This window comes from Melanotaenia boesemani, chromosome 16, assembly GCF_017639745.1.
Source record: "Melanotaenia boesemani isolate fMelBoe1 chromosome 16, fMelBoe1.pri, whole genome shotgun sequence".
NCBI classification, from domain to species: Eukaryota; Metazoa; Chordata; class Actinopteri; order Atheriniformes; family Melanotaeniidae; genus Melanotaenia; species Melanotaenia boesemani.
Genome location: NC_055697.1, coordinates 4413744 through 4428318, shown reverse-complemented (window position 1 = coordinate 4428318; position 14575 = coordinate 4413744). Strand labels below are relative to the sequence as shown.

Sequence of the window (14575 nt, the reverse complement as noted above, 5' to 3'; positions counted from 1 at the left end):
AGAGTGCACACGCACATCCCACACCTGTTTCCGTTTACAAATCAGAATCAACTCTAAAGCGGGTGCATGTGAGGGAACGCCTTCCCATGCCCACATGGTGGCTATAAATGGTCAGGTGGACGCCTGTAATACATATTCATCACTTCATTTGCATGATGTCTCGGGAGGGAAAAAGTGGGAAAAAGTAGAATATTTCAGGGTGTGAGACAGAGATCCTGATGGACCACGTGGTAAAACGTAAAAATGTTTAATTGGTGGGCACGATGTGGGCATTGCTTGTGTCAGAAAGGTAGCATAGAGGCAGCAGGTGGAGATGCTGTCATCACAGTGTCAGAAGGCAAGACACGCCAGAGGCATCGGAACATCTGAAGCGGGAGACCGAAGTTCGATTCCCAGAGTGGTGAATCACTTTGGAAGAAAAACATCTGCTAACTGACAATAATGATGCCGGTAATTTAGCCATTTGTTTTCATTTATAGAATAAATACATACATATACATTTGAGATTCGTAGAAGTTTATTTAGTGTTAAATAATTTTTCTTTCTAGATGCTGGGTGCTCCAGCTGGATGGGCGGGGCTCCAGCTAGGTAGGCGGTGTTCCAGCTGGGTGGGCGGTGCAGAGGGACACAAGCACCTCTATTAACCAGGTGGACAAGGAGTTGCAGGAAATAAAGACCGTCTTGACAGAAATTAGGACAACAGTAAAAAAGCATTGTGTAAGAATAAATAAATAAACAGAAATCCTCCTCTTGTGTGTTTCATTAGCGTAGCATCACTTCTTGACCTCCAGCCTCCAGTCTGGTCCCGCTCTGCTGGAATGAAGGATCAAAGCTACTTTTCACACTGACTGTTATATGCTGGCAGCAGACTGGCTCCTTATTTAGCTGGATGGATTTTATAAAATGGAAGTTTTGTTTCACAATGACGGAACATGTTTTAGTGGTTGAGGTCTTATTAATACCATGTCCCTTTTTCCTGAAAATCCTGTTTTTTTCCCCCTGAGCGTGGCTCTGAGGAGAAATTAATATCGAATGTGCATCTTTTTTCATTTCTGCAACAGCTTTAACATCTAACATGTGGTGTGAAAGGTAATAGTGGATTGTGCACAAATGTCCCACATTTCACAGCATTTCCTTGATTTCATTCTGTACCGTTGGAGTCGCCGTTTCCCGTTTCTCTAGATTCTGTGCGTACGCCTGGGTCAGAGTTGCCGTGGAGGTAGCAACATTTTCCCGTCACGTTTGGTTTTGATAAATCGCAAAGGTTGACTATTCCTACGCAAGCTTGATAAATGAGGTCCCTGGTGACTGTGGAGGCCATTGGAGTACAGTGAACTAATCATGTTCAAGAAGGCAGTTGGAAATTATTTAAGCTTTTATTTGAGCTTTTATTCATAAAGGGATGGACATGGTCAGCATCAATACTCAAGTAAGCTGTGGTGTTTAACCCTTAGAATTCTTAAAAGTCTTTTTTTTTTAACTATTTCTTTCTCCCTTTTTGTTATATAAAAATGCATGTTGAACCTAAACCCCTTTTATCCCTGTCAACAGCAACACGTGATTTTTTATGACATGTCAAAATGTCACATGTAAAAAATATTTTATTTAAATGCGTATATTCAACACTACATTTCAAGGTTCTGTTCCGATGTTTTTTGCCGTCCCTGAAGGCAGCTTTATGACGTCGTTAGTTTTGCTTCTGGTGGCGGGACGCGGACTGGGTCTCTTGTTAGTTTTAGTCTTTAAAAAGTCATTATTTAGCTCATTTTAGTTTAAATTTCTCAGCTTAAAGGGCTATTCCTTGTCACCAAAAATCGTGAATTCTCTGCTAACAGACAACGTGAGCTAGGAAACTACGAAGCTTGGCTTTACTGCTAAAAAGTTTATACGTTTAGATGGACATCTCATTAATCAAAGACAACCCTTTGTTTTTACCTCTCAACAAGGAGAAAACAGACTTTGACGGCTTTATCACTGTCCAGGTAATGTTGTATCTGTGATGGCTGATGTTCTTCCTCTTTACGATAACAAACGTCCGAACTCCATTTAATTATCTGTTAATTTAAAGACTTTTCGTTTTAAAACTACGTGCTTGAATTATAGACTATAACTACAGCTATTTACCTAATGTTAGCACACATCTGGTAAATTCGGCACATTTAAATAACACTTTATCACGTTTTAAAGTTTAGCTTCAATAACTTTTTGCAATGTGTTTGTTTCAGAGGTCATTGAACGCACCATTTATGACATCTCCATTTGCTCTCTGAATGAAATATGTTGAGTTTTTTTGTGTGCGTTTTGTTCTTTTTCAGGGAAGAGACTTCAGAATGAGAATATCACTACCACCAGATAAAACACTGAAGCGGGCAAAGTACAGTCCTCACTTTCTATGAACACATTAATGATGATAATAATAATGAGTCTATATTAAAGCCATCATTTAACCAGACAATATGTATTTCACCCACTTATTTTTTTAGTGGCTGTTCTGCTCTTTCGTCTTTGCAGGCTTCACTGCTGCTGGCAGTTAAAACACCTGTTGCGTGGGTATGAGCACATAATCAAGCAGGTAAACAGTATTAACTTAAGGCTGCCATCGATGATCAAAATCATATAATTTGCTCTGTTTTGATGTGTCACTTCATGTTTTTTTTGCATTGCTGTATAGTTCCTGGCATCCTTCTTGTTCTCTGTCACCCATCAGACTGTTCTCATTCAGAAGCAGCAGAAAAAAAAAGAATATATTTTTTTTTGGTTCTCTGTTTTAATTAACATCGCCTGGAAAATGTCCCTATTTGTTATGTGGCCCCTCAGGGTTATATGGATGAGATTGATATTTCACCCTGGGCTGCAAAGTTCATTATTTTCACAGCCTTTAAGCTATCATTAATTATTAAAGCTGGTGGCAGCCCCCATTAATCACAAACACTGTTTGATTTGAATGGCTGGCCGAAGGAAAAAAATAGACACTGTCACTTCATTATCCCTCCATTTAGAGATGTCTTTTCTCTGCTTTTTGACTTCTCAGAGGCTGCAGCAGTCGGCCAGTCTTTCCAGTTTTATTCTGGAGCTGAAGACGATCTTGGTAAGAAGGAGATGTTGGTTAACTTTGTCACGATTGTGGCTTTATCAAGCGGGAGTAAATAAGAACTTTTGGGTTGGATCAGTAGCCTCGCATGTGAGGAACACATGTAGATTTAGTTAGATTAATTAAAAGTTATCCTGAGCTGAATACACGTTGGTTATATTTACATTATTAGTCTTTAACAGAAAAATAAGGGTTGATTGTCACAAAGTTGTGATTGACTATCCTAATTCCTGTGCCAACTATAAACAGAAAGCAGTAGCTTGTAAATCTCAACAACCCATATTTTATTTCCTATAGAAGAAACATGTTGAAACTGGGACATTTTGTGGAAAATATGAGCTGACTGTGAATCTGATGGCAGCAACACAAATGTAAAGAGTAGTTCCAAGGTGATGTTTAGCATCGTGTAGTATCCCATCTTATTTTAACAGTAAACGTCTGGATGTTTCTGTTATAAGTTGTAAGACCATTATTCCTTCATCATGGACGTCCTCTGCCACGCTGGGTGTTGTGTTTTCAGGTTGTTGCCATATATAATTATAAAATTATAATGCTGACCTGCTGTTGCCGTTGCTGCCATCACAGCTCATATTTTCCATTAGTCATAAATGTCTGTTTCAGCATCGGATATGTTGTTTTTGTTCTACTTGGAATAAAATATTGATTGATGAAATTTAGGTATTATTGCATTCTGTTTTTATTTCCATTTTACACAGTGTCTTAACTTGTACGTAAAATAAGAAGCTGCGTGTGTGTGTTACAGGAAGTGCGACTGAAGAGCCTCCCGGAGTGCTGCTCCATTCTGCCTCCTCAATATTACACTCAGCTCATCTCAGAGATGGAGACGCTTGGCTGGGACAAGTAAGTGGACCTTTAGATAATTAACACCTGCTCTAAAAACGACTTTTAAAGAAGCAATAGCTGCTCAACTTCAGCATTCAGTGTTGGGAAAGTTGGCTCTGACCACTGTTATCCATCTTTACATGTCATCACAGTACTATGTGCTAATTTAACAAACAGGATTTATGTTTTTTTTTAAGTTACTTTTTAGTGCTAAATGCAGTTCTTTCAATTACTATTCAGCTGATAATTATATAAATGTGTTTTACAATTGGAATTACAAAATATTTAAAGCAGTTCAATATTGACATATACACGTATTTATAAAAAAAAAAACGAACAAAAGCTTTTCTGTCCTTGTATGTTGGGGTTTCTGGAGTCACTACTGACTAAAAAACCCACAAGAGCTGTAGCATTTTGATTTGGGGGTCCTGTATCAGAAAATGTTCAGATTCCCAGGTGAAGTTACGTCACTATAAGGTTATGTAGTCTCCTCCTGTATGTCAGCCTGTCGGCTTCAGGTCACGCTGTTTTCACTGCATCGAAGACGTGGGAACTTTAAACTCTTTCCGTTTTGATATTTGCTTTGCTATTAAAATCAAATCTCGTCTTAACTCGTATATTTCATTTTAACATAAAACAATGAGCTAAAAATGTTGTACTTTGTTTAATGTTTTATATCTTGACAAGGTGGTACGACTTTACCATGTGGAAGTTAAAACTTCTCATTTCCGGTGTGAAACTGAATGTGCCATCAGTACATAAGCTGTTATTAACCTTAAAATATAAATCACTGTGAAACATTGGCATTGTAAGCTGGAGTCATTAGCTGCTAAAACTTAAATGAAACACAGAAGAATGCGGCGACGAGAAAGTCCAGTTTAAGGAACCGATGATTCGCAATAAAAGTGTAGCTAAAAGACAGGAGAGACGTATTAAAATCAATTATTTTGTGTTGGTATTGAATGTAGTCAGAACTGTGCTCTCTTACTGTTCTTTGTCATTATTACCGTTATTATTGTAATAATGTGCTTAAATGATTATTATCGACTACAGATTTAAAAAGAGGTAGACCTTAAATAGAGTTTTGGATCACTTCATGCCCCTAAACAATCTGCTTGAATAGAGCTCTGGAACAGGGGTGGCCAACGTCGGTGACAACACACCTGACTTATACTAATGAGTCATTGTGCAGATCCTTATAGGCTGTTGGATCCATTTAATTTGAGTCAGGTGTGTTGGAGCAGGGAAATCTGGAAAACCTGCAGGATTGTGGCTCTCGAGGACCGACGTTGGCCACCCCTGCTCTAGAATAATGGAAGAAAAAGACACACTAAGTTATAAGAACTATAACTTAAGGCGCTTTTGAATGTCGCAGATGAATGTCGACTAATCAACTAGGCCTGTCACGATAACAAATTTTGCTGTGCAATAAATTTTCTCAGAAATTATCGCGATAAGCGATAATATTGCGCAAAGCGATAATGTTTTCATTTTGAAACCATTTTCAACTAATATGATGACAATGCTATAATAATGCAAGTACACCCTTTCAAAGATCAATAAACTTTAATTTCTAAAGAACATTTTACACTGGAACTGGAAGAAATTTTAAATAACAAAACAATAAATAGAATGGGCTCTCAGTCTCATTAACAATGAATGAAAACCAAACACAACCAAAAACAATAAGTATAATAGAAAATAAAGTCTCTGTTATGTAAACAAAACTGCCCTTCAAAAAATATATTAAAAAAATATATTAAACATGGGGCTCAGACAGGGAAAACCAATAAAACTGCCAGTTAGTACCATTGTATTTAAAAAAAAAAAAAAAACCTGTTCATCGTTGCTGTTTGTGAAGCTGAAATATCTCCCTCATCACTGCGTGTCAGACTGATCCACGAGCAGTGAGCGAACCGCGGTGCTGTGACGCCATGTTGCGCCTTTTTCACGTACACTGGGACAACGGACCAAAGGTAACACGGCCCACTCGGGATCCTCCTGAATATCTCGGCATTGATCTTGATGTGTATTTCAGCGTGAGAAATCGGAGGTTTAGCACGAGAGCGTAAGAAGCCACTCAAATACGCAAGTCTCACGGCCGATGCGTGAGAGTTGGCAGCCATGTAAAACAAATGCAGCGTACCGGCTAGCACAGGTTACGTTCTTCACCACGGTCTCATGCTGCAACATGCTGCTGTCAAGTATGACACGAGAGAGATCACTCCGCAAGAAACTAGAGCGTTCAGTCGAGATACTCCATAGTGAAACATGTTGTCATACACGGTCTATGGCGAAGTAAGATAGAAAAAAAATTTAAAAAAAAGATCGCAGCCGGCAAACTTATCGCGCTCTTTTTTTTTTTTTTTAACCGTGCAATTATTGACTTATTGCTTATCGCAGCAGGCCTATAATCAACATTGTTCGTGCTCCCGTGTTAAAAAAACAGAATACTTACACATACACGTCGGACATATCAGACATCTATGCATTGTTGAGCAAAAACATGACACATCTATGCAGCAGGGCTTAGCATGATACACAGATACTGGCTAAAGAAAGTAACTTCACTAGCAGAACAGTTAGCAGCATTCATGGGCTGAGGATCCCCAGAAGGTGGCAGTTCCATCCAACTACTGGCTAATAATCTTCCTCTCTGCAAAATGCAATTCAGTCTATCCCCTATCATTATACCAGGGGAGGTGCTCCGCCCCTCCAACGAGACCCCACCAGAAGGTCAAGTTAATTTATTTTTCTCGTTTTCTATACAGTGCCGAGCCTCTAAAACAGGTTTATACTTTGTATTTTGATTAAAAGACTAAACAGTCTGTTATTTATCTGATTTACATGCCGGCATGTAGCAGCCGCTCTGTGTCCATGGCAACGTTCTGATGTCATACGCATATGCCCATGCACGCAATTCCGCAAGCGGATAGAGAGCGCGTCTTTGAAAACACGTCAACAAGCTAAAAATATTTGCTTTTTTTTTTAAACTCTCCCAGGGAGGTGAAGATGGAAACAGTCGCGCTCCAGCGAGGAACAGATGGAGTATTTCTCCTGCTCCGGTGTTACACGAGAACTTCATATCCATCACGGGAATCCCCACAGATGAAAAAGCTTCATTTCTGAGTCGTATTACGGCTTAAAATGGATCCAGTATTCTTTGTAGATTTTATTAATGTCACACATTATCTAAGATTGGAACTTTAAGAATAGTAAGAGCGAATTATAAATTATTACATTGTGCTTTTATTTACATTTTACAAGCGATGCATGATATGAAAAATTTCAACCGATACCGATAACCGATAATTTTCTGCTTCTCGTGGCCGATACCGATACCAGTAACCGATAAGTTCGTATTTTCATGTTTATATTATAATCTGCAGTTTGTGCTGGATGCAGCAATGAAAAACTGATATTTAAGTAGCTCTAGTTTTTCTATAACAGCAAACAAAAAGTTTTGGTTCTTCAAATGTTTTATTTTTCATGTCATAGCACATAAATGTGGTCATTTGCTGTAAATAACAGCAGCAAACAACAATTCCATTCAGTCAACAAAGTGCATCCCTTCAAAACTGTGTGGCAGATGTACGGTTTATCTCCACAGGTATTTGTGTTCAAATATGAAATTATATGCACTGACAAACTGCGTCAGCCTCAATTACAAAAATGTAATAAAATAAAAAAAGTGCATTCTCAAAAATTAAAATCATCTGAATTATGAATTATCTACCAAAGCTTTACAGAATTGTGAATGCTTTGACTGCATCAGGCATCATAGAGATTTTTTCTGCAAATCTTAAAGTTCATGATAAAAAAAACTTCAATGATTTCCACTTTTAACATTTAACCTCCACCCAGCGTGCAGCATTGCTTTTTTGCATGTTAAAATCTTGATCAAACCACTTAGCCGTGGAGCTTTGCGTGCTGACCGGACTAACGTCCACATGTCTGTGTAAAACTTGCGTGTAGTCCGTTCTTGTTGATCAAGCGGTGTGGCAGCGATATCATTGAGGGCAGGGAGGGACACATCCGACGAGCGTTGGCTCTGAAGGGTGTAATGTGGCTCCAAATGTGCTATTAACTTATTAAAACTTGGGTCTTGACGACAGAAAAAGACTGATCGTTGAGCGCTGTAAATACACTTTGTTGTTAATGGCTTTAGACTTTTCACTGTCTCTTGAAAAGAATGGAAACATCGACCCTCTGCGTTGTTTTTAGCTTTAGCACCGCTAGCTGCTGCTGCTGCTTCATATTCTTTCCATACTGCTTCGCTGAGAGATTCGTTAAAACTTGAAACCTTCTTGCCTCCTGCTTTGCAAACAGCAATTCTGTTGTCGTGTTCTGCGACTGAGAAATACGACCACACTGGTGAAGACATGCTCGCTCATTATTAGTCAGGCAGTGACGGGGCAGAGCCTGGGTCCTCCAAGTAAGGACCCAGATGGGGCCAAAATGGCGAAGACGTGCATAAACTTGGTCTTGGCCCGCTTTAGGGCTACTGTGACTGAATAAAATACCCCCAAATTTCATTAATTTATCTGGGTCTTTTATCGGAAAAATATACCTAACCGACCATAAAAAAAAAATCCCCATATCGGCCGATATCTTATCGGTCCGATAAATATCGTGCATCCTTACATTTTACACAGCGTCCTAACTCTTATGGAATTGGAGTTGTAGTTGTTTTCATCCTCTCTTTTTCAAGAAAATGTACACCCTCCTTTACCACAAACTTGACGACTAATCAACATTGATCTTTTTTATTTAGAACGATTCAGCTCACCACGTTCTTACCAACCGGTTTTATGTCCACACAGTGCGAACAAGAAATTAAAATCAAACCCATGGTTAAAAAAAAACCCATCACAGCAGCTCAGACTTCCCTAACCACACGATTAACCACTGCAACTTTGGAGAGTCCAGTAAGAAACTCAGGATAACGTCCCTGAGATTGATATCCTGGTTCCTAACGAGACCTCAAAGATTGAATTGAAGCTGCTGTCGAACAACAACGTGGACTTCTGGATTGGTCTCTACTCCGTGTTAACAGCCGCTTTAAACAACTATTTTGTCTTTCAAAGGAAACCAAGTGATATTAAAACAATTATGTTCTCTTAATGAACATCATGTTAACATGGTTCGGTTCCCCGTTTACATGGTCCCTGGATGCTGTGGAAGCAATTTGCCTGTGGAATTGCTTGCTGATGGTGTCTTTCGTTCAGGGATCCCACTCAATGGCTCTGCATTTTTTTCCTTTGGAGAACCTTTGTTGCTTCTACTGCACACACTTGTGAAAAAGGGCAAACTGTAAGCAACTTATACTCCTGAGAGAAAGAGAGGGTATTTTTAATAATGTTATAAATTACCCGGTAGAGAGATTAATACGCTGAGATGGAACAAACCTTCACTTCTTTACATGGCAATTGGAGCAGCCTCTCTTTTTTTTTTTTTTCTTCTTCCCGCAGTCTAAACTGGTTGGACAGGCTGCAAAAACACAGGTCCACATTAACAAATGGCTCTTAATGACGTCCTTATTTTATTTATTGAGTTATAGTTAAATCCAGGTCACATTTAATAAAGCGGAGCCCTGGTGGGATGACAGGCCCAGCTAATACCATTGCCTCTTGTCAGGAGAAAGTGGGAAGGGAGGACATATCTGTTCTCCCCCAGCTCGGATTAAGCTGTGCCTACTGCACTCATTTTCCACTTTCCCATTAATGACCACGACTGCAATTATGATATTAGCAAAATGCAAATGGCTCTAATTGAAGACTCTCAGGTTTAAATGGGGGGGGGGGGGGGGGGGGGGGGGGTGTGAAGGTATACTTTATGCTGAAAATGGGACTGACATCATTTCCAGTGTGGAGTTATGGTTAAGAAGCATTATACACAGTGGGCCTCAATCTCCAAAGCACTCAAGATTCGCTTAGTGTCTTAATTGGTATGGGGCGTGCTAATAGCCACTAGGGGTTTCAGCTGTAATTCTGTCTGCTGATTGGCCAGGTAAGTGAGTCTTCTCTCTCTCCAGTTGTCTCCATTTTGCTCTGAGTGTGGTCATCTTAATAAGCTGGGGATGGCAAACCTGTGGCAAAAAATGTGTTAATTAATGTAAAATGAGGTCAAGCAGGTCAGCCACTGTCACTCTGTTGCCCCAAAACGTAGCCCTGGAAGCTCTGAGGCTCATTATGGACACAGCTGGTACTCCATGTTTGCTGGCGAAGCGTCGTTTTTTCTTATCCCTCCGTTATCTGTCCGTCACACCGTGTTACGCTTCAGGGTCGGTTACGGCAGCTTTCTGACAGCAAAGCTGTGGTGGGCTGTCCAGGCCCAGAGATAAGGGAATGCACCAATACCAACATGGACCTTTTCCTCATCTTTTTTTTGTCTTCCATTATTAGACAATAAATTATTCCTCTAACCTGCGATATAAATGCCATCACAAAAAAAACTGGGAATTCTCAAGTCACCACTTAGTGATGGGAGCATCCATCTCGGTGCATTTCTTTTCATCATGTAGGTTAGGTTGCTCTACGTCTCTGTATTCTGTTAAATGAGTGTATGTTGTTTTACTCACTTGCAACGTTGTCCTCCATTTCCACTTTCCCATGCCATCATTTTGCCCATGCATTTCTGATACAATGCACAAGCATGACATATGTGTTGATCTCACCATTCATGAATCACTTTGGCAACACACACAAAATTAGAACCATGCGCACACACAAACTTGCCGAGCGTGTCTGGAAGGAGCTCACTTGGCTGTGGAGTTTGCAAATGGGATGCTCTCATCAGTCTTCCCAGCAAGACTTCTGGCTGTCACGCTGTTTCCATCATGGCCAAGCAGGGGTGGCAGCTAGTCCCTGCAATCCTGGGTGAGAGACCCCAGAGGTGAGAAGATGGAAAGGTGTGTTAGTGATGTGCTGGTGACTTTTTCATAACCTCTTGTAGAGGACCAAGACTTAAAAGTTTGTTATATGATATGAAGTAATGGCCTGATTGATACTCTAATGGTCTTTTTACACACTGAAATGAATGACATAATCTACTTCAGACAGAAGTTTTAAAGCTTTACAGACTAAATAATCTCATTCATAATATGCTAGAGTGAGTTCTCACTTGTATCATACAATTAGAGAGCAGAGTTGTTATTTATCATCACTGCTTGTTGATGTTTATTGATAGAATTGATTAAAAATTGCATTTTATTCTGAGTTAACATGATTGTTACTAGCTCCTGACCAATTAATCGGCTGGCCGATTAAATCGGCCGATATTAGTCCTTTTCAAAATGGCCAATATCGGCCGTTGTTTTCCTGATTATACATCAAGTTAGTCTTACTTTCTCATAAAACTGTAAATGTAAACTGTAAATGCTGTTAAGTGTCGGAGTCTGCAGAGTGATGTCCTGGCTGCGTTTGTCCACTAGATGGAGCTCTGACTCCATTCAATCCCACAGTCATCCCCGTCTTTTCAACAGGGGTAGCTAGTAGCTAGCCAGGTTACATTAAGCAGTGGGCCGAGTGGAGCTTCCCGACAGTGAAGTTTATAATAACGTTGGTAAATTAATGACTCAACATGTCTCCAGTTTCAGTTTAACTCTGTTTGCCGTGTGTAATGACGAGTGACGTGAGCTTGTTGTGTCGTCAGCTTTTTATTTATGCTGCATTGCTAAAGTTGTGCTAAATTAGCTTAAAGCACTACCCGTTGTAATGTTTTGGCTAACTGCTGTAAGCGAGACTCTTATTTTGAAGTGTGAAGCACGTCAAGAACCGGCTGTTGTTGGCAGTTCACACAAATCGTGTGGTCAAGTCTTTCCTAAAAAACAGCCAGTAATAACACCCGTCTATGTTAGCAATAACATCGCTGTTATCCAACCTAGTGTACAAAATATGTGAGAATACAGAACGACTGTTCATCACTCCGTCAGCTGCAGGTTGAGGCGTTTTTTAGGACAGATGTGAATGCAGAGGGGAGGAGGTTTATTCACTGCAGCCCCGAAAACTTAACATTATTAATATTACAGTCTGTCTTCAGCCACCGTCATGTCTTAGTTTTACTTTGTCAGAAAATACTAATGTGACAGGCGGTGACAGTGACTCACTATGTGTTACGACTAGTAACACATTTGTGACCTTTAATACATAAAAAAAACTCTATCAAAGATGACATCTTTTTTTACATTTGAGAAAAGCATATCTTGTTTTTTTTTTTTAGTTTATATGTGATATATATATAGAATTACTTTACTCATTCCTAGGATTACTTTACTCATTCCTAGTACTACTTTACTCATTCCTAGGATTACTTTACTCGTTCCTAGTACTACTTTACTCATTCCTAGGATTACTTTACTCATTCCTAGGATTACTTTACTCATTCCTAGGATTACTATACTCATTCCTAGTACTACTTTACTCATTCCTAGGATTACTTTACTCATTCCTAGGATTAATTTACTAATTTCTAGGATTACTTTACTCATTCCTAGGATTACTTTACTCATTCCTAGGATTACTTTACTCATTTCTGGGATTACTTTATTCATTTCTAGGATTACTTTACTCATTCCTGGGATTACTTTACTCATTCCTAGGATTACTTTACTCATTCCTGGGATTACTTTATTCATTCCTAGGATTACTTTACTCATTCCTAGTACTACTTTACTCATTCCTGGGATTACTTTATTCATTTCTAGGATTACTTTACTCATTCCTAGGATTACTTTACTCATTCCTGGGATTACTTTATTCATTCCTAGGATTACTTTACTCATTCCTAGTACTACTTTACTCATTCCTAGGATTACTTTACTCATTCCTAGGATTACTTTATTCATTCCTAGGATTACTTTACTCATTCCTAGGATTACTTTATTCATACCCAGGATTACTTTACTCCTTCCTAGTCCTACTTTACTCATTCCTGGGATTAATTTACTCATTCCTAGGATTACTTTATTCATTCCTAGGACTACTTTACTCATTCCTAGGATTACTTTACTCATTCCTGGGATTACTTTATTCATTCCTAGGATTACTTTACTCATTCCTAGTACTACTTTACTCATTCCTAGGATTGCTTTACTCATTCCTAGGATTAATTTACTCATTTCTAGGATTACTTTACTCATTCCTGGGATTACTTTATTCATTCCTAGGATTACTTTACTCATTCCTAGGATTACTTTACTCATTCCTGGGATTACTTTATTCATTTCTAGGATTACTTTACTCATTCCTAGGATTACTTTACTCATTCCTAGGATTACTTTACTCATTCCTAGGATTACTTTACTCATTCCTGGGATTACTTTATTCATTCCTAGGATTACTTTACTCATTCCTAGTACTACTTTACTCATTCCTAGGATCACTTTACTCATTCCTGGGATTACTTTATTCATTCCTAGGATTACTTTACTCATTCCTAGTACTACTTTACTCATTCCTAGTACTACTTTACTCATTCCTAGGATTACTTTACTCATTCCTGGGGTTACTTTACTCATTCCTAGGATTACTTTATTCATTCCTAGGATTACTTTACTCATTCCTAGTACTACTTTACTCATTCCTAGGATTGCTTTACTCATTCCTAGGATTAATTTACTCATTTCTAGGATTACTTTACTCATTCCTGGGATTACTTTATTCATTCCTAGGATTACTTTACTCATTCCTAGGATTACTTTACTCATTCCTGGGATTACTTTATTCATTTCTAGGATTACTTTACTCATTCCTAGGATTACTTCACTCATTGCTAGGATTACTTTACTCATTCCTAGGATTACTTTACTCATTCCTGGGATTACTTTATTCATTCCTAGGATTACTTTACTCATTCCTAGTACTACTTTACTCATTCCTAGGATTACTTTACTCATTCCTGGGATTACTTTATTCATTCCTAGGATTACTTTACTCATTCCTAGTACTACTTTACTCATTCCTAGGATTACTTTACTCATTCCTGGGATTACTTTACTCATTCCTAGGATTACTTTATTCATTCCTAGTACTACTTTACTCATTCCTAGTACTACTTTACTCATTCCTAGGATTAGTTTAATTAATCTTAGGACTATTTGAATAATTCCTAGGATAATTGGGCTGCTATCGCTGGTTTTCACTGAAAGTGTGTTTTTTTTTATTTTTTTTTTATTTTTCACGTTTTCTGTTTTCCAGGTGAATTTACTCTGACACAGTAACACATCTCTTGATTCTGACAGTTCTCTAACAATCTCATATATCTCAGCTTCCTTTTGAGACCAAGATTATACATACATCCCTTGTGAAAGATTTTTTTGGGATGTCGTTTCAGACAAGAGGTGAAAAAATAGGCCTTGTCAAGAAGAGGTTAAGATCTTTGTAGGAAGATTGTGGCAGAATCACCTGCTATTGTGATAAAAATGTAACACTACAAAGTGGTAAAAGCTTTGTAGTCCATACTTTGTATTGCGGGCCTGAAATGCAAAAATGTACGTATGCTTGTGTATATAGGTGAGTGCATCATAATAAAGTCCTTGTCCTTCTCCAGGGCTTTGATTGCAAATATGTGAGTAAGCAGCCACCTTTATGAGGTGGATCCATTGGAGAGTCTACCATCATTCCATTACTTGTGTCTGAACAC

General features: G+C 38.7%; 1 protein-coding gene across 1 annotated transcript in view; it reads left to right on the top strand.

The window, feature by feature from the left end:
* Positions 1–1670: 1670 nt before the first annotated feature.
* Positions 1671–14575, top strand: part of fancl (FA complementation group L) — a 40359-nt gene continuing 27454 nt past the window's right edge. The window contains exons 1-5 of the mRNA XM_042010588.1: positions 1671–1982; positions 2316–2374; positions 2512–2572; positions 3032–3088; positions 3855–3952. Of these exons, the coding sequence (XP_041866522.1) occupies positions 1896–1982; positions 2316–2374; positions 2512–2572; positions 3032–3088; positions 3855–3952 (362 nt within the window). The 5' untranslated portion in view covers positions 1671–1895. The remainder of the gene's footprint in view (positions 1983–2315; positions 2375–2511; positions 2573–3031; positions 3089–3854; positions 3953–14575) is intronic.